The sequence below is a fragment of the Myripristis murdjan genome, chromosome 23 (genome assembly GCF_902150065.1).
Source record: "Myripristis murdjan chromosome 23, fMyrMur1.1, whole genome shotgun sequence".
Taxonomy (NCBI): domain Eukaryota; kingdom Metazoa; phylum Chordata; class Actinopteri; order Holocentriformes; family Holocentridae; genus Myripristis; species Myripristis murdjan.
In genome coordinates, this window is record NC_044002.1 from 17,069,167 (window position 1) to 17,091,160 (window position 21,994).

At 40.9% G+C, this 21,994-nt stretch overlaps 1 protein-coding gene across 3 annotated transcripts in view; it reads right to left on the minus strand.

Moving 5' to 3' along the window:
- The window catches only part of LOC115354874 (chemokine-like protein TAFA-5), a 134,266-nt gene that overhangs the window by 48,331 nt on the left and 63,941 nt on the right, over positions 1-21,994 (minus strand). For all 3 annotated transcript variants that reach the window (XM_030045368.1, XM_030045367.1, XM_030045369.1), the window contains exon 2: positions 8,747-8,896. In XM_030045368.1, coding sequence (XP_029901228.1) covers positions 8,747-8,896 — 150 coding nt within the window. The remainder of the gene's footprint in view (positions 1-8,746; positions 8,897-21,994) is intronic.

A 21,994-nucleotide genomic window follows, 5' to 3' on the forward strand; every position in this document is an offset into this window, starting at 1 on the left:
GACCAGTGACTCATTGTTGCTTATGTAACGCCAACTTTTAACGATGGCATCAGAATAAAAAGCAGATTTTTGTTAAGGCCAATTGAGGCTGGCATGAAAAGAGCAGGGAAAAAAAAGGACCAAAAGCAGATGAAAGCCTGTAATAAATACAGGTATTCTGGATATGAGTTCTTTTCACTGTATTTATATTTGCTTATCAAGCACTTCTCAAACACAAAAGAACTTCAGTGGCCTCCTTCCCATTCGACCTGAATTAATTACAATAAAACACAGAGAGCAAGATGTACAATAATAGGGCATCAATAACGCCTGACGTTATCAACAACTCAGAACCCTGGAACACCTGGGTCCACTTCATCACCTCGCGCCTCTAGATTTATGAAGGTGAGTCGCAATGGGTTCTGGGCAGAAGGGATATGTGGGTAATGCAGTTTCATTAAGAGCAAGCATAACAGCCTGCCTGAATGCATTATGACATCAATATAAGTTATATCATATGAGGTATTAAATATTTACAGTCAATGTATGCATATAGAATGACTTCTGCATACATATCCAGTGGGCTACTTATTCATTTTCAGCTGCATTAACATCCATGAAAAAAAAAAAAAAGCATCCATACACACGCCAAATGATATGAATGATAGAAAGTAAGTCATACACAAAATATTGTTTCACTTGTTGCAGTTTTTTAGGCTTTAGTTGAAATCTGAAATACTGATTTTTTTTTTTTTTTTTTTTTTTTTTTTCAAGAGAATACACACTGAATACACTAAATATTAGGGGTATCTTCATGATACTCAATTGCTGTCATTTTGCACACAGTCAGGATGTCTGGGGGTCATAAGTCATTATTTAGTAAGAAAAAAAAAAAAGTCATGTTAATTTTTTAGGAACAAAAGGCACTGGAGCTGAAACGTTTGGAGAACTTGTCAGGTGGAGACCACAGAGAAACACAAGGCGAGGGTAATGGAAGGCAAACTTACAGTAACACTGGCACAGAATGAAAGCCAGAGCACCACACTTTGCATTATTTTTATGCTAATGCGCGCCACTCGTCAGTTTTTCACCCTACGGGGGAAAACACAGGCATTCTTTGTATTATTTTTCTGCTTGTCACACTGCAAAACACACCCAGTGCAATATTTCTGTGTCTGTCTGTGTAAACTCACAAAGAAACTGTTTTCATACCACTCACTCTTGAGAGATGGTTCTGCATTAAGGTTTTGGTAACAAATCCAGCATCCTCCCCCCCTTTGTTTGAGGCTTTTCTTCTTCTTCTTCTTCTTCTTTTTTTTTGGTCTCTTTCTCTCAATCCTCTTTAGCAGCGATGGCTCGACAGTTGCAGCAAGTTGCAGTTGCCTCATTCGGGGGAGTTTATGGCGTAGGAGAAAAACATCTATAGGAAAACATGACTTTCTTAACTTTCCTGACTCCACGCTTTGGTTCGGAGTTCCAGATAGCTCTTGCTGTGTGTTTGAAACAAATACCAGCAACCGCAGTAGCAATTTACTCTCGGTGAATCCGCCAAATTTCTTGCTCAACCCCCCCTGCTGTCAAATAAATAAATAAATAAATGAAATTAAAACATTGTATTGCAATGGCGCCAAAAATAAGCTATTAATCTATCTCCATTTCTCTTCCAGTCTCACAGTCTGACTCATTATAAGACTGGACTGGAACACAAATACCACATACAATGAGTGTGTGTTGAGCTCAATGTTTGATGGAGCCACTAAAATCAAATTATACACCATCTAATAAAACAGAAATGTCCCATATTGAAAAAAAAAAAAAACTGACTGCATTTTTTGATAACTCTATCAACAAATGATATGATGAGATATTCACTATTTGAAAAGAGTAACATCTACACTTATAAGTTGACTGACAGTACAAAACTGAAACAAATTATTATAGAAGTATTTTTTTTTCAAAGCTGACAAAATAATAACACCTGGAGACTAGATGCTCCATTTCTCATATCTTTTAAGAGATACTAAATTCAGATGAGATTTTTTTTTCTCTGTTCTCCATCACATCTAGAATTCTGGAAATGAATTCTTCAAATATAGTTTCCTAAAAGCACAGCCTGACCCTTCCTCATCTCACTGCGGCGCTTTATTCACTGACCCAATTCACCGGCAGAATTTGATAAAAATGGATTTCTTTCTTCCAAAATATCTGTGGATTTTATTTGTAACCAACGCCACTGCACAAAGTGACACAATGTCTCTTCAGCACACATAATGGTGCTGTTACAGCCGTTCCGCCTCCTACTATATAAATAACATATTTTCTTTTGCCTGGTCCTGAAATCAGTCATAAAACTGCACGCATCTATATGGGCATATAATGAAATGGTATCTGTTTGTTATCATGCTTTCATTATGTGTTTGTCTTGTTCATTGTGGCTGTTGTCTTTCAATTAGGAAATGTGTTTGCAAACCAGCGTTTCTCTTAAGTGACAATAAAGCCTGAATTAAAGTGACAATGGGATGCTGAGGGATGACTCATCGTAACTTTTCACTTCTCATAAAAACAATGTAGATACATGCCTCGTTTTATTGTGTATTTCAAAGAGTTTACAACAATTTTCCTCCAAAATACGATATCCATTTGGACAAAACAACCCGTTTTTACTATATGATTGCTGCAGTAAAAGCAAAACTCAATGACTTTTGAACTTTTTAGGCAAAAAAGTTACAGTAAAATAACAACAGGTTAGATTCACACATACTGTAGAAAATGCTAAGATTTTGAAGATGGGATCACTTAAATATCCCTCAAAATGTCCCTCCACAAACCTTTCCTTGACCAACTTTATGTACAAACCACCGAGAGATTTTCAAAATCATGCACAGAAATGGTAGTAACAGCTATACTTACCCCCGCTCAACTAATATATTGTTGGACTTTATTTACACCCCACAAATCCATCACTCGTTCTTTTATTAAAATATGTTAATACTGAAAATAAATATCCAATTTCATAGATATCCATTATCTGGATGGAAAAAAGGCATGTGCAAAATGTCAAATTAAATTGAATGCTATAAAATATCCGGGTCACAGTGAGGATACTGATTGTGTGTGATTAACTGTTTATGGGCTTAACTGGACATCTGGTTTTAAAGCTTATTTTTCCTCACAATATGCATATGAATTTCTTTTCTGTATTATCAAACATACTGTGTCTTCTCTTACAGTCATTTTATATATGACTTGTTTTTATTTGCATCTTGATCACGTGACAGCCTCCTATTGGTCAATTTGGCTATACAGTTGAGGCCACATGTATATTGTCACTTTTTTGCCTTGATGAAGACCTTATTAGCCGAAACATGTTGGCTTTTTTAAGCTGCAGTACAGGATTTTTAAGGTTACCTTATTGACTTTTGGGGGGCCTGGAATGCCTTCACATTTGCATTTAATTATAAAATTGTGGTTATAACCCCTCACACCCCACTCCCAAAATGACCAATGTGTGAATAAAGTCAGTGTGAACAAGAAGGCACAGGAAGTGACAGATTGAGGGAGTCGTGACTGCAGGGCCTGACTGGTGCCTGCGAAGGTCCATGTGATCTCTCCCTGTTCTGCTCCTCTCCAGTCTCAGAGGCCAGCAGCCGAGCCAGTTCACCCACGGAGACGCACCCCACCTCAGGCTCCCGTCCCAATCTGCTTCCCCTCTCACTCTCCTCTCCCCTTGAAAACTGCACGGCCGTAGGTCAGTCCTCAGCTTGCATCATACATGTTTGTATGTGTGAGGCAGAGAGAAATAGCGACATCATAGATTCACCACAGGACTATCTTGCCAGCGCCAACTTCCCCTGGACAGTGCTGCAGTGGTGGCTGGATAGCTAACTGGCTGCCGGAGCTGACATGATATGTTTCCCCAGCAGACCGTGGCCCCCTCCTTCCTGCCCTGGATCAAACCAGTGGGCTGATGCAGTATGATTGGAACTCTGGTACTGTCTAATAGCCCAGAGACTGAGCCTGACGCATACTGTTGTCTCTATCCATGCATGATTCACTGGAACAATTCTTCATATGCAAGCTACCAAGGGACATGCAAGTAGTGGTATGAGCATATTTTTTTCATGGCTTGTAGTGCAATTTCATAGACATGGCTATGCACTGTGTCATTGTCTGGGTGTATTTTTTTAATCTCTGCTTCTACTGCTCACACATATGCACATTCATGTTTAAGAGCAAGGATGGAGTGATATAGTATGTAATATGTATATAATGTAATTTTCATGCTATTCAACTAACCTATTTTAATCCCAGGTTGTTGAAAGATTTATCAGCCTCTGATAATTTTTAGTGTTTTTTTTTTTTTTTTTTTCTCCTTTGAGTACCAGCTGGCTCTCTGGAGGAAGCAGAAAAGCTGCCTCCTCCGGCCGCTGCTGTGTTGGTATAGCCGCTGTGAGGAGGCAATTTTCTCGTCACATCCAGCTCACTGCCCCAGGACAGCAGCAGTGCTCCGGCTGAGCTACTAGTATGTTTGTTAAACTGTTCACAGGAGGAATTCAAGATAGACACTTTATTTTTTCCAAAATACTGATCAGAGCTTGCACCTGTTAGTGCAGCCTGCAGTTTGCACTGTTTTAACATTTGTTAGTTTTTGTTACAAGGTTTAATAAACTGGTTGCAGCTCTCCACAATGTGGATTGTGACATCTGACAATGCTCATGGCCTCTTTTTTTGCACTGCGAATTATCATGTCATGGTGCAGTGTTATACCCCTAAGGTAAACCCTTTCAAAACTGCTTGCTTGGATGCTGTGATCGGTTTTAGCAGTGTAGAAAATGGACACCACACACCAAGTTTTTTTCACCTCGGGTATGGACTCCACACTGAGATGTCACCACCGCCACCAGCACCGCCGCAACCCTTGGTGAGACTCGCTTGGTGTCTGCGGCTGCCCCTCACTTCAACTCTGCCCCTCTTGCCCTAAACCAACAACACTTTGGCCTCTTGTTTCTGCTTCTTTCTCTCTCGTTCACACATGCTCTCTCCAACCTCACTCTCCTAATAGAAATCAATATCAGCTCCCTGAAAAGTCACCAAGCACAGAGGAAAATCCTCAAGAGCATGAAATTGCAGATAAGAGAGAGTATGTACTTATGCAACACCAGGCTATGCTGAGCCCCCTGTGGGTAAAGCCATCGAATACATGGAGAGTAGAGGACGACAAAATTAAAGTGCATGCGTGAAAGAAATTGACAGCAATGAAGACAAAGAAAGGAGAGGAAGACAAAACTATAAAGGTGGGAGAAAGAAAGGGAGAAAGGCAGAGAGACAGGGTAAGCCTAGCTTGCCACAGAGGTGAGATTCTTGGAGGATTTTGTTGTTTTGAAGTTAGTCTCCTTGTGGACTCGCGCATCAAACAGCACAGCTATGGAAAGCTTATCGTGTCGATGGCTTATCTACAACTTTCACCTCCTCAAAGCAATAAACAGACATCAAGCAACAGGAAGAGGGGAAATACACAACACCAAACAACAAAGAACAGCTCAATCTTTGGGATCAATGCCACTGTCGTGTAGCCTCTGTTTTCATACTGTATATCGTTGTGGAAGCAGGGTCAGAGTGTTGACGCCGCTATGGATTATCCTGCGCACATGGGATGACCTATCTAAGCGGAGTCTGAGGCATGAAGGACACAGTTGGTGTCAGCCAAGGCGAGGGGATATTACAACACAGAGCAGACCTCAAAGACTCCAGTAGATTAAAAGTGATTGAAATCCCATTTGTGGCTTTTGGGGTCTTTTATGCCATCTCTCTTGTGCACTCTCTCTCTCTCTCTCGCTCTCTCTCTCACTCTCTCGCTCTCTCTCAGGCTGCCACGTTGTCCCCAAAGTGAACCCAAAGTGTATCTCAGAAGCACACAATAAACAAATAAGATTGCATTTTTGGAGACAAGTATCTCAGATGCGCATAGCAATAATATCAAGGTCTAGGATTTAGTAAAATGAGCAGCAATAAAGTTTTTTTTGTGTGTGTGTGTGTGTGTGTGTGTGTGTGTGTGTGTGTGTGTGTGTGTGTGTGTGTGTGTGTATGTCAGAAACCAATTTGACAACTTGGCAGGAAATCCTACAATACACTTCAAAAAAAGGTGTACCATCTGTGCGACACACATTTGTGTTTCTTTTCAACAGGGTATATTAATGACAATACAGTTGAACACAAATATTATGCTCATATATATGGTATATGGCTACAGTAATAGAAAAGATGTAATAATCTGTCTTTTTTTCCCACACCCAGCCACTTTTGGTAGTATCCACAAGCAAGTTTGTATTCAGATGATTGTAATTCAGGTAACAACAGTGCACAGCTGCTGTGTGTCTGTGACGTCACTGAGCCCCTGTGATGACGACATTCTAAAACTCAGGTCAAGGTGTCAACCGGTCACTTTAGTCCTGAATTCCAAAGGAGTGACAGCTTACTGAAAACTGACTTGACAACAACAAAAATCAACCCATTTCACTGCAAACAAAACATGAACTACACAGGTAAGTTTTTTTTTTTTTTTTTTTTTTTACCATTATTACACAAGAATGCAGAGGAAAAATCACTAAAACCCAGTATTGGCATATGTTTTTGTAGCAACGCTTCATCATCAACCAAGTTGGTCTGCACTGTATCACAGTCCAAATTTCACAGAAATACAACTGTGATACATAAAATGCCATCATTATTGATTGTTTTAAATCATTTTAATTGTCTTTAAGTCTTTTTTGTTTAAATTGATGCAGTATATTATAGCAAAAAACCAAAATGCTAAAGGGAAAGTGAACTGCATGCAGTTTCAGTTAGACTGACTCAAGCTCAGCTTCTTCAGAACACCAGTTAATTTTATTTTCCCTATTTTGCACAATATTCCCTATGAAAATAAAAGAATTCATTTTTTAAAGTCAATTATATGTGTATAATTTTTCCCATGTGTTGACTCACTCTAATCAAATAGGTTCTTCTGTGAACCTCTGCAACCATCAACCAGCTTCCCTCTGCCTGATCTCTCCCGAGGAACTGGATTATCTGGGCTACTTGAAGTGCCACATTGCTCCATGGAGCACACATTTCGAGGAATGCCTCCAGACCACGTGTAATTACCCTGGATTTCTGCAACTGCCCAACAGTTCACTGAATGACAAAAGGGGCAGCAAAGTGAGTCCACACCGCAGCCACCTGTCCTTTCATGGCATCTGTACCAGCCTTGGCTATGGGAGCCTGAATGGACTTGAGGACATGGACTTCTCTATGGAAAATGACTTTGAAGACTCTGTGGGTGAGAGTGCTGTGATGACCAATCACAATGAAGCTCACATCCCCAATGATGTGAACTCTGTGCCCACCACAGAGACTGTTGAGTCTGCTGACCAAGGGCTTAAGGACAACAAACAGTACAGACCACTGAAGGTTTGTCCAGACATGGCAGCTGCATATTCTGCCATCACCGGCGCCTACAACTTCCCCCTCTGCAAGCCAGAGGCCAGATCATCTCGCCAAAACAACCATCATGAGCTGATGGAGACAGCACCTGTGAAGAAGAGACTCATGGACACCAGTGACAAAAGGAGGAGGCTGACCACTTCAATGGAGACCACTGAGGAGTGGACTTCTTCAGGCAGGCACGGAGGCAGGATGGTCACAAGAGCAATGAGCCGAAGGCTCAAGAGAAATGCTGAGAGAGCTTCCACCATCTGAATTCTTCAAGGAGGCCATAATGGCATCTAACACAGCTCATCTTCTCCACATGAAATCTATGTTAATTTTTTTTCTTTCTTCACTGACTAAATCACTTAATTCACGTAATTTTAAGTCAAGTATTTTTTTTCTGCACTCTTTTCTTCCCTCATCTGTAATGTACTTTTTTGAATCGCATACAATAATTAAAAATTAAAAACTAAAAAACTAAAAAAAATATCTGACTATGTTTGTTTTCTCTTCTAATTGTCACTGGTGATATGATTTAGCAACTGTTACGGAGGTGCTTAGACGGTTTGACTGCCAGACTCAGTCAAAGCAACCGCTTACCAGAAAAGTTTTCCAGTGGTTTGGTCCAACTATTTGAACACACATTTGAACAATTTAAACTGGTACATATTCAAACAAGGCACTTTAAATATTAATTATTCAGTGAGTCTCAAAACAGAAAAATCTTATTTGGATGACTATACATACACTGAATTACAGTGAGTCTGGAAGAATGAATCATGGATTTGATTGATTTGTTGAATACATGTTTTGATGGATATGTTCTTTGCTCACTTTTTTACAACTTGATGCTGTTGTAAATGAGGTCCCTGCACTCAATGCATCTAGACTTGCACTTAGAATGGAATATGCAAGTGAGTGCAGGTTTAAGTTAATTATATAGTTAAAAAGGTAAGACCTGACATTTTTCAAATGATGCAACTATCAGTTGTTTGGCTCTGGGTTTAGTAACATCACAAAAATGAAATCATCCTTAACTCCCCAAAACACAGCCAGTCTCAAACTGCTTGGGACAAAATGTCTTGATTGAAAATAACAGATAGCTCACTTGGATACGGCTGATTTTGCAATAACACACTTGTGTTTGTGTGATGTACTTCAAGGCCAACAGCATTCAATCAAACACTCAGACACGTCTCAAGAAATGCATGGTTTCTTATTTGAGTGTTTTTGACTGAAGTGGGCCCTTAAAGCAAGTGACACCAAGCCAGGCTGGGATATACCCCTCCCTCCCTCTTACCGTCCACACAGGCGGGTCTGGCTCTCGTAGTTCCAGCGATCTGGCCCTTCTTACAGGCGCAGCGGGCCGTCTGTCTGGCGATGGTCCGCCGTGGTTGGCTGCTGTCCCTGTCCAGCGTCACAATCTCACACGTCCCTGCTGCCAGCTGGCCTGGAAATGACATTGCACCGCAGGATATGAGGTCAGAGAGATGAAATCATAAACAGGACAAAACATACCCTTGCACAATATCTTTTTTTTTTTCTAATTAATTAGTTGTATTTTACCACACAAATTGCTGTGTTTTATTGTTGAAATTCCTTTGTTTTTCATAGTCCTTTGTGTCTAAAGGGACAGAGCATGGTGCCAGCATCTTAGTCAATAAATATGGTGAAGAAAATTGATTCTACGTCTTTGATCCCATTGACAATTAACCCCCGATCAGTTTCTGACCTAATATAACAGCATACTAGGTCAGAGAAACAATGTTAATAGCTCATATAGTGGCAGTATGTCAGTGACAAACAATTTGATCACATTACTCTTATTATTATGATTTTTTTTTTTTTTTAGAAATATTTATGATTGCTAAAATTTCTTTAGCACTATGAAAATCCAATATAAATAGAAAACTTTTGCCTATCGTCGCTGTCCAGTCAAAACCTCATACTGTATCACCAATTGAGGCGATTTTCATGTTTTGACCTACTTTGAGTATTTACATGCTCCTCTGTGAAATCCACAACCCTTGGGACCATGAAACCTTTACAAAACTAATTATATAAACTCAAAACTGTAAAGTCATCAAGCTAGAGACAACACTTTTTTTCTTAGTCTGCGAAAAGTTGATATATTCGAGATATTAGGTTTTCATTGGACAGCGGTGATATGTGATTTCACATTTTAGTGGGGAGATGTGCAGTACCCATTATGCTTGACAAGTGGATTTGCGACTAGGAGCTCAATGTGAAGGTGCCTTTGAGCAAGTTGGAGCTGGAGATGAGTGGTTCAGAAGTGAAGAATTATGCGGCACTGGGTTGTACTGTGTAGTTCCTGGATGTGAATGTGTGCAACTGCATGTGATAGCATGTGTGAAATCAAGGGTATGAGGAGAGAATAGCTCCGAAATTCCTTTCAGAATAGGGAAAACCAATGTCTCAGGAGCCCATTAGCTAAGTTAAACTCTTCTGTTCAAAGAGTATGTACATGTAAAGGTTGGCTTCTGTTCTGGGATCAAAGAATCATTCCGAGCAAATTTGAAAATCCCAGACTACCCACGAGCTATTTCCCATTAAGGGCCACCTCTTATCAGCACATCTCTATGAAGGTAATGTACTCATTAGCCATGAAAGAAACGCATGAATACTGATGAATTTTGTAATTGCTGCTGAGCCCCCCTGCACACACACACATCCTCCATGTATTCAATCAAGTGACCTTTGCCCTTTAGCCGGCCTCTTGCTGCTCACAAATTAACCTCTGTCTGTGCGTGTTGGCCCTCAGGTGCCATCCTGGAGAGGCTTATCAGGGTCTAATTGTGATTGGCAAGAGGATGGAAGTTGTGATTAAATCTGGACTTTAGTCCCGTACACTTGGGTGGCTGGCTTAATGAACTGAGCCATGAGGGGTCACACCCAGGGTAATGGGGATCCATCACGACTCAACCACACACTCTGGTACCTGTGGTGGCTCATGGCCAAGGACAGAGAGGAAGGGAAAGTGAGTATGTAGTTTCTGCATGGTTTTTTAATGCCTGTGTAAGTCTGTAATGCTTCACTAGGGCTTTCCAATATATCCCTATGATATAGATATTATATCGATATGATATCAATCTACATATTGCCTGGGATTTTGGATGTGTCATGGCATAAGTGCTGTCTTTTCCTTGTTTTACTGGCTGCATTACACTAGAGAAATTAATTAGACTGGTTTTGCTGTTTGCCTTTACCTGCCTGGTCAGCATATCCACATTATTAATGATAACTGATTAAAAAAATCTGGTGTGTGAGTATCAATAGTCATGCATACAATATTGACACGAGATTGATTTCACAGTAATTCTGTCAAAGGTATCATATTTGATTCTGTCCATATCACCAAGGCCTGTGCTCATTTATGAAAGTGTGTCTCGGTTGTTTACCTTCCACATTTCTTAGGGCAAAAGAAGCACACAAACTTCAGAAATATGAGCTATACCCGATAATACGGAGCAGACAGAAAAACTAGGTTGTGTATTAGAGGAAAACAAGCTGCAGGTAGCCAATTAATTCTCCCATGGATGTGTGCACAATGTCTCCCTCTCAGTCTTGCTCTCTCTTTCTCTTTCATTCCCACAATTACTTATTTTTTAGTTCCAAGGTTTGAAAAAAAAAGAAAAAGAAAAAAAAAAATTGCTACCTGAAATCCATCAGGCAGAATTTGCAAATCACAAACTATTCCATCTTCTAAAAATGAATTATTTCATGAGTAAATGTCTTAAGATGATTCCTATCTTCAATAATAACTCATAATGCACTTGACTTTCATGCCAGCGGTGAAATGGAGAGTAGGTGTAATTTTCTTTTCCTTTCTACTGAAACTCTTCTCATGACTTTATGCCATCTCTCTCAGCGTTATTCATCTTGCCTTCTGTATCCCTCTAAGAAAGTAACTCGCCATGTATATGCATCATGCTTTATTGATGCATGTGTTCAGATGTAAATACAGTTGAACAGAAAAGATAGGCGAGGCAATTAGAATGTGCGGTAATACGTCTTAATGCTTAATGCTTTTGCTCAAAATGCATCCTGTCAAGACTGTCGAGTATGTCATGTCCTTCATAGCGGGAGATCAAGAGACAAAGTCCCCTTTCCCCCGGTATCCTCCTCCACCTTCTCCATCATCTTCCTCTTCCTTCCCCTTGCTTTTGCTCTGTTCTCCTTTAAGCCCTGTCACTTAACTCCCTCCTCCCTCTTGCTACTCTTCTGTCTTCCCTGGGTGATGCCGGATAATGACTTGTCATGTAAGTGCCTGTGTGTATGTGCATTTGTTCATGTGTATGTGCATTTACACCCCCACCCAACCACCACCACCCCCCCATCCCCCTCTACCCTCCACCCCACCTTCTCTGCAGATCACCCACTCTCTGCCTTCTTCCTGCTTTCTCTCTTTGTCAGTTCCTCTCCTTTGAAACTCTTCTCCAATGCGAGAAGCTGCGAAGAAGACTTCCGCTCTCCTCGTCTTATGTAATCACGCAGATCACTGTGGCACTGAGGTACCATGTGTCAAGTCAACAAGCTCAAAGACTGCGGCTGACTTGACTCCACAATTCTCTGTTGTTCTGCTTCCCTGAGTCGATGGAGCTCATTAACTGCCTACCTTTGATCAAACGCAGGCCTCGCTTTCACTGTCCCATCGTAGCTGCTGCGAAACTGATTGAATTTCAAGTTCAAGTTCCTGTCTTGTAACAGTGTCTTCCTTGCAGTTGCAATGACCCAATTTCTATGAATATTAAAGATTCATCATATTTTATCTCATTAAAAATAAATTGAAATTATTTTGCTCTCTCTCTTTCTACATTTGCACATGATAAAGGAAAATAGATGATGAAAACAGTAGATAAACTACATTAACAAGCAATGCATACAATACGCACCACAACAGTAAGCCCATAAAATGCAGTAGTGCAACTGCCATGTGCATGCTAACATAGAGCACGTTTACATGCACACCTTATTCCTGTATTAACCGGAATATTCGCAATATTCCGGTTGCGCACGTGTCATGTAAACACGCACCAAACCCGATTAAGGTCATATTCCGGTTGGAGAGAATTCCGAATAAGCCCCCTGGAATATCCCTGTTCCAACCGGAATATTGGGGCATGTAACCACCTTAGTCGGAAAACTCCCCGAACCGGAATATTCAGTCACGACTGCGCATGCTCGACTCACAAGGAATCCTGTGGCGTCTTTGTTGCTATGGTTACCTGCAAGCGGGGAAAACGGCAGGGCGAACAGCAGCAAGAGCCAGGAGACTGCAGTCCACCTTCAGCTAATGAAAGACTGAAATATCACGGAGGATATCGATGGGAGAAAACATAGAAATAGCGACAGAAGAAGAAGAAAAAGAAGAAGAAGACGAGGAAGAAGACTTCTTCGTCTGATTTTCCGGCAGACCAGACGCCTATACGCGTACTGCTGCCCCCCGCAGCTGAGTGTCGCATTACGTCAGAGAGTGGAATACGCCGAAACACGGGGGCATGCCAAGTAACATGTAAACGGAATATTCCAGTTGCCGCGGCGCAGTTACCTTAACCGGAATATTGAGCCGAACCGGAATATGGTGTGCATGTAAACGTACTCATAGTCTGTATGCATAGGGCAAAGTAGGGATGAATACTTTTTTTTTTTTTTACACATTTATATTTCATTCTAAATGTTTCAGCAGCAGGCACCTGTGAAGAAAAATGTCAGGTTGTTTTCTTTGCTACTTTTGCTGTTATAATGTAAATTTCTGAATTTTTCTTCACCTGATGCATTGAAATCGGTTTGCAAATCACAGGGAAAAACACTTTTGATTCACATACCTGTGCTGATGATTCATTCTAAAAAGACCTGCAATTTGGGCTTAGTGTGTTCTTGATTGTGTCCCTGTGCCTGAATGCACTGTGGACCACTTTGCTGGCAATCATAATAATTCAAAAAGCAACAATTAGATGAGCCGCAGTATTAGGAGTGAGTTTATACAGTCTCTACTTGCAAAGTCTTGACTCATAGAGAAATTCAGAGGAAGAGCAGTTTTGAACCAGCTGGTTTACATTACCAGTATTCTAGTTGCCTACGGTCCTTCCATATATTGTCTGAGGAAACTTGAGGACAAGCCGATCTCACTCCCCCAGTGCTGGGGGGCTGACTTCATTCCTTCCCTTCTAAAGCAAATTGCTCCAAGCATCCCTGTGGCTCAGCAGTCTACAGCTCTGTGCGGGGGATACCACATACATCGCCACACATAAACTAAACAAAACAAAAACTAAACAAAACAACTCAAAGCAAACCAAATAAATGAACATTTCTCCTCTGCAGCACACTGTTCCTCTTTTTAATGGCCTGGAGAAATCTGCAAGTATGGTTTCTAAACGCTATAGGATGCACAACTATAAAGGGGGTTTCTAGAGAGCAAAGTTACACACTAGGCAAGGAAAAAAGTCTTGAAACAAGGGTCTAGCAATATATTGATATTGCTTTGATACTGTGACATGAGACTAGATATTATCTGTGATAAGATCTGGGATATGGTATGGTAACATGATATGGCATAAGTGTTATCTTTTCCTGGTTTTAAAAGTTACATTACAATAAAAAGATGCAAATTTATGAACTTATTGAACTGTTCTCACTGTTCTATTATTATTGATTGTTTATCAAAAATATCTGGTGTGTAATCAGCACCCACAGTCATCCCTGTAATATCATCACAATGTCAATGTCTTCACTTAACCACACAACCTCTCAACTCTGCTACCACCACAGGTGGGTTTGTCAATACAAATTCATGCTGTGCAGCTGACCTCAGTTCAAACCCACAGAACTTTATTTTAAATTCTAATGGAGATCCCAAGCTATCCAAAGATACCAAATATGCCCTGCTGAATTGAAGGGAAATGTGTATAAAATGATGCATGAGATATTTTCTATTTGCCATAATATTGCAGCAATAAAATAATGGCATCTTGGGTTTGCTTATATGTGGCTTCAATTAAGCATTCTCTCAATTAAGCATTGCGCTCAGCAGATACAGAATATGTATGGGACATTGTCATACAATATGGAAAATACAATACGGGAAAAATGTTTTCTCTAACTTCTAAGCTACTGAAAAGGAAAACTGGTGTTCAAGGGGTTATAGAATATTTCTGATTTTGTCTTTATTGCACAGTCTTAATTGAAACCATTTTTAAAATTTTGTTAAGAGCTGGCAGCTGTACATATAACTAACTCCATAAGCCTTTGTTCAAGTTTGACACACTCAAATATGAAATATCAAAATGCCGTCAGTCTCCTCACTGACTGCATAATCCTGCTTCCTGAAATAACCCCATAGATGGTGTGGTAAATCTTTACTTCGCTGGTATTCTCAGAAATTAACCCAATCTTCTACCGGTAGCAGTATGATTTATCATCACCCTTATCAGCTTCCGCTGTCGTGCAGTTGTCAGCTTGGCCAGCCAAATGGCTGATTAAAATGTATGTGTGGCCACCCTAGAGTGAAATGAAAGCTATGACTGTGGCGGAAGATGGATTCATGTGGCTGAGTGTACAGCTTAATACAATGTAATGATATTGACATGCTCCCATGGTTTATTATTTCTCCACCCACACCACAGCACATTACAATTGCTCTGCCATACTCGGTCATTTGACAAATGCCCAGCACAGAACACAAAGTAGGAAGACATGATTGATTCCCCCAACAATCACCTTGTACCTCTTGCCTAGATGTTTGAGAACCATGACTTTTTTTTTTTTTCTAGCAGCTTTTTTTTTTTTCCCAGAGACTTAAAAACATCTAAAATTTGCATCTTGCTGTCGTCGCAAGCTGCTGAATCAAATGCTTTGATATGCATAATATGTGTGATTCAGTGTCAGAAGTGGGAGTATAGTTATTGTTTTGTCCCTAGAATATCTGTGGCATGTATAAGCAACACTGCCATCACGTACTGTGCTTCACAAGAGAGAGCTCACACACAGCTATTTCCAATTTATTTCTGAGTGTCACTCTAAATGCAACACGAAAATGCATTCTGCCATAAAATTTACTGGGGACACTGAAGCACGGTGAAACAAAACAACTTTCTAATTAGCACTCAATTCATAGTAATATTTTCTGTAACCCTTGTGGCGGCACACACAAGATATATAGTGACACACAAGGGCTCATATAAAAAAAAAGCTACAAAATGTTTGCTGATGGGAAATCAGTACCAACAGCTCACAGGCCCTTAGCAATAAAATAAATGTAATTCCCTGTGAATGAGAACAATGCAGTTGCTTTCAGATGGTTTTGGCTCTGTACCTATTGAGCCATAGCATCTTATAACAAAATATCAGAGAAGACATACCAAAGGAGGAGAGAATTTTTTTTTTTTTTCCTAAAATGTCTTATGACTTCAGTAATGAAGTTGCTTTTTTACATGTTTTGGGGTAGATTGTGGGCTGACTGCATAAAAAAGCGAAAGCAATTGAATGTGAATGTGAAAGGCTGAGATCTAATGTACTGGTGTGTGTGTGTGTGTGTGTGTGTGTGTGTGTGTGTCGTGTGACTGTGTGTGTTGCTGTGTGCACATATTATTGCCAGCCAAAGGAATATGAATTAAACGGACATGACCACACGGATATGCTCTTTTACTCCTTCACACAGAGAAAAGCATGCATGTATTAGCAAAACCCTTACTAACAAAATCTTTGTTTTCACATATTCTCCACTTAACCCAGAAGCAGTATGGGGGAGCTTGCTTTAGTTGGAAAACTAGCATCACATCTGTTCTTTTGGAGAGGACAGTGTGTGTGTGTGTGTGTGTGTGTGTGTGTGTGTGTGTGTGTGTGAAGGAGAGAGCGAGAGAGTGCACATGCTAGACATTGCCAGGCTAAAATACTATATCATTCCAACATGTTACAGCTGTTCGGAATGAGAGAGGAGAGTACAGCGCCAAGACTGCGAGTCTGAAATCCCATTTTGGATCCAAACGCTGCATTAGTAGAACCTTGATGTCTCTCCCTCTACCCCGAGGCCTGGCGGGCTAGTTTTTAAATGAATCCTTTTAACAAGCCTAATCAGAGGCTGGGAGAGCCAACTGAACAGCATGTTGCGTAGCGGGAAGGAGAGCAGAGCAGACACAATCACAGCTTTAGGTAAAAAAGCCGCCCGATGTTGCAGGACACAGATGACATCTCCACATCAAACTGCACTAAACAATAAGGCAAGACCATTAACCTGGATGCCAGTTATTTTTATTTTATTTTATTTAATTTTGGGGTGGGGGGGTGGGGTTTCACACAGCCTGGAAATAACTAAGAAAAATCGGTGCCTTATGCTCAGAAATGCAGAACATGATAGGACAATGGTAGGATGAAAACGATCCATAGAAGCTAGATTCAAAATTCAATAATTCATTAAAGTTTCAATGCAATGTTGATTCGAATTTGGTGTGGTGTAAGCTCGAGGCACTCAGAAACAACAACAGTAAAATACAAATACACATCAACAACACCTGTGAGGATTATACCTGTGGTGATGCCACACACTCTCTGATCCAAGTTAATTTTGTAGATCATTCAAAAATTAGCTTTTGCAGTCAGGTGTGATCCCAATGGTTTGTTAATATGGACAAAATCAAAATCAAGTAACACAAAATCTTTGACCAAATATTTTGATACTGCTATATGACAATATTAGAAGTATGACTGTTGGAGCTTTCATAAGATATTTACACGTTAAATATTTGATAAACAGTCCGTAATATGAAAGTAATGGCCAAACAGGTAAAGGCAAACAGCTGGAACAGTCTAAGAAAACTGTATTCCTTTACTGTCCTTTAAAACAAGGAGACCACAACTCTCATTTCACACCTTTACCATATGCCGAATTCCAGATGATATCTAGTCTCATATCACAACAGCTATGTAACATTGACATATCATCCAGCCCAACTGTGACTGTCACCTTTCATTTGTGTCCTTGACCAAAACACGAAACCTGCTGACCAAAACTACCTGCTGCAGGGGTGCTGCGAAAATGTCTGACCCTGTGATATCTGACCAGCCCTGGTGCTGAAATTCAAACACGCATGAGTGTCTCTGGAGGTTACATGAGGAAAAGCACATTCCCAAGCAGTGTGTACAGCTGTGATTGAATCAAAGAAAAAAAAAAAAAAAAAAAAAACAGCCACAGATAGAGTTCCATCGTCTTGCACCACATGTGCAAGAATCAACTTGGACTGTCTCCAAGCTGCCTCGGCTTTACAGTAGACATTCACTCTCCCCCACCGCTGATTGAGTGACCCGAAACTCCTCATATGGCCAGCCTTAAATTTATTAGCACCCTGCCCATGCTGCCACAAGTCAGAGAAAGTTCTGGAGACAATTCTCATCGGGAGCACTCTCTCTCTCTCTCTCTCTCTCTCTCTCTCTCTCTCTCTCTCATCATGATGAGGCAGAGCTGTGGTCTGGCCAATCTATTATGGGAGGAGGCATGCTCGTCTGAGTGCTTCGCTTGCTTTTTGGAGCCCCTCCGAGAAGTAATTTAATTTTCCTTTGCTGCCCTTTTCCTTAAAATGTTTGGGTAAGCAGCAGGCACATATGACCGCTAACACATAATCACACTTAAATACACACACATGCACATTTTAAGTATATTCACATACATGCAGTGTGGACAAATAAACCCACATGAGAGACCATATTGGCTTATTCACACCCTCCTACACACACACACACACACACACACACACACACACACACAAGCACACATAAGCATGCAATTATATGCAAGTAAGCATACAAACTCAAAATATGCTCTGCATATACACACATATATACACATGGATGACCTACTCTAATCATGCACACATAAACTGTACACAGACACACACACCCAAGCAAATAAGCATGCAGCCACAATTTTAACACACACACACACACACACACACACCAAGCAAATCTAACTCCTGTTGCACAATACATGAATGACACCTACAATTAAGCAGGTAACAGTATGCACACCTCACACCTTACACACACACACACACACACACACACACACACACACACGGAGTATCATGCAATCTAATCAGTTAAGAGATATGTCACTCCCTCACTCTAATTCATTGCATTTTACATCTCTTTACTGAACTGTTTTGTTATTTTTATTTTTACCTCTTCTGCAGCCAATAACACCTGTTAGCTAAGTGGATGTTGCCATGCGACCACAACCACAGCTTATAAAAGCTGTCTATTTTCTGCTCCCCACACTTTTCATGAAAATAATTCACTGCTGCCAGCATTATTTTGCTGTTCTCCTGCCATTGTAAACCTAAGCAAAAGACATACTGTAAAAATCTTCCGTGCCCCTACTGGATTTTCTCTACTTTTAAATACTGCTATGGCATTTCTGTTTCATTAGAGAGCGATGGATGCATGTAACATTTACAACGTAGACACAATAGAGAATGTCAGGACAGATTAGAGATGAGACCCACAATGCCCATACTTGCGTGCAACTGCACTCAGGACACAGCGGCTTTGAGACACATTCTTATTACAGTAATGTGATGTATTGCTTTTTTCTATTGTATTGACTTGTGATTAAAATGAATTCAACAGAGTCCCTATCTAGCGTAATAGGCTTTTCATAATGAAGGCTCTCTTCCTGGTGTGACCTTGGGTAAAGCATGTAAAGAATGGTGTTTTCCCATGAGACGCCCTCTTTTCCCCAGCGTTAGTGTTTTAGAATAATGAACTCTTAATAACAGGGTGCTGGCACAAAACAATGAATGATCATCAATTAAAACGGCGGGAGAAAAGAAAGAACAAATGACCCCGGCAACCCTTGGTAACAGAGGCAAGCATGTGTATGCGCACAAATTCACTAGTGTCATTTCACCACTGCAATTAAGGACATTTTCCACCCCCAGAGGATATACCACAACAGCATGATGACGATAACTCCCTTAAATATTGCCATGATTTCACAGGTTAGAGAAGCCTGAGTAAATGTGTGAAACTCACATCATCTCTCTCTCTCTCTCTCTCTCTCTCTCTGCACCCTTGGGAGACAGTAGCAAGGTATGTCATAAACTGTTATGCTCCAGGACTGGCTGGGCTGCTGTGTGCACATTTACAGTAGGGACGTGCACATGCGCAAGCACCCTTTTACACAGTCGACGAATCAGTAAGCGGTATGAACAATTTTTTTTTTTTTTTTTGCTGGTGTTCATAAAGTCTTTAATTGATTGTGGGCAAACAAAACATCAACCTTGAAGGCAAAAAAAAAAAAAAAAAAAAATGAGCAGCATGATGAAAAAAAAAACCTTGCTCAAGCGTCAGTCCTCATTCATTTCTTTAATAGTCTACTTAAATTAATGTTAGAATGCTATGAAATAATAAAAAAAAAAAAAAAAAAAAAGACAACATATCTGGGAATGGACAGACTGCAGTATAATGCACGTTGCAATATTTGGCAAATATTGCAGTGTGCAATATTTTGAAAGAATAAGTGAACAGGATTGACAGGATAGGCAAACAAATAATCCCCCAAATTATCCAAGCATTTATCCACATTTTTTTTTTACAATTAACAATGATCTGATGAAAGTGGGAGAAAAAAAAATGTCCTTAATGGCAATGCATGTGCAGCACCACTAGGCATAAACTGAAAGAACAAGCAAACAAAAAAAGCCCCAAAATTATGCAAGTACAACGCAACACTTTTTCTAATCTTCCACAATCAATAGGACTGAGAGGGGGGAAAAATACTGGAAATAAAATTAATCCAGGCAGAGTTTTGACATCATTAGCAAGCTAACAGCTAGCAGGCCAAATTAAGCTGAACTGTAGCTGGTTGTTGCTGTGTCATACTCGGTGCTGCTGTAGCCAACAGTGTGCGACAAGACTTCCTCTCAATTAGGTGCAAAAAAAGTTTAATGGCCACATGTTGCCACAAATTAAAAATCAGCCATGGTCGTCAAGACTGTGATTAATGGAATAATCAATTAATCACACACATCCCTAATGTACAGCAGCTGCATGTATGTGTGCTTGCGTGCCAGCTTGGTGCATGCATACTTAGCTGGCTAAGTGCTTGATGTCTATGCATGTATACTTCAGTGTGTGTTTATGTGTGTGCAGTGTGCACATACACTTGGTCATAGGTCTGTGCCTGTACACATGCATGTGTGTGTGAGGGAGTGGCGGGGTGCATGGCTCCTTTCATTGGAGCTTGATCAGCATGCAGGCTGAGGCATGAGGGAGAGCGGTGCTTGAATACAGAGGCTGCAGGCCCCGGCGCTGTCTTTAATCTCCCCTCCCTATTCAGCTTGGCCCCTGTGCTGCTGCTCTGCCGAGGCTCAGCTGGGGCATAAAGACACACACATCCCCGTCCCTAAGTCTGTCAATCCCTCCCAGTCCTCCTAACTGCCTTCTGATCTGTCTGTCTGTCTGTTCATATTTGTTTCCATCTGTCTCTCCTTCCCTTCTTCCTGTTTCTGACTGCATGTCTCTGCCTCATCCTCTCGCCCCTGCTCTATGTCTCTCTGTCCCATGTCTCTCTCAATCCCTCTGTCTCTTCGTCTCTGTCTTCTTGCTTTCTTTCATGCAGTGGCCCGCAGCCAAACATGTTTAATTTGATGTCAAAAATAAACCTCCCGAAATATGAAGGGATGTGGAGAGAGCTTTTTAACCCTGCCTTTTGCTCTGGTTCCTTCCCAAACCCACTAAGTCAAACAAGCTGGCATCATGACAATTAACAAACGCACTCAGCTGTGTCTTGCCGCAAAATACTGAGTCAAAACCCTGAACGAAAAAAAACAATAAAAAAAAAAAAAAACAATACATAAGCAGCTCCATGCTGGCCCTGATTAGCAGCTTACCCAATTACCATCCCGCAAAGCAAGGGCGCCAATCAAAGACAGGCAGACAGTGAGGAAGCAGAAGCCGTCACTCCATTCAGACTTCAAAGTTTGTGTGTGCGTTTCTGTGTTTGGATGTCAATGCGTGTGAGAGGAGAGAGATGACAGAAAGAGAGAGGAAGCAAGAGTGAGAGATAGAGTGTGAAAGATAAAGAAAAGAAAAAGTAAGGGAGGGAGGGAGGGAGTGAGACAGATGAGAGGAACAAAGCGAGGGAGGGGGAGAGATAGTGACAGAAAGGGTAGGAGAAGTATAAAGAGAAAGAGCGACAGTGTGAATAACTGTGTGGTCTGTGGCATGACCTCGGTGCGTAAGGCAGCTTCCATCCTCTGCTGTGACTGTTCATCAGTCCTCCTAATTCCTCTCCTCTCTTCTCTTTCCCACTCATCTCCTTTTCTTCTCTCCTCTCTTATCTCCTCCTCTCACCCTCTTTCCTCTCCTCTCTACTTCCCCTCCCTTCCAGCTGAGCTGAATAGAGATGATTCTCCGGTCTGAACAAAAGGCCTTCTCCTAATCACTGCAATGACGCCGCTGACAGCTGACTGACTGACAATGAGACAACTACGCCGAGCATGAAGCACACAGCTCCTCTCATGTCGGACGATTGTTA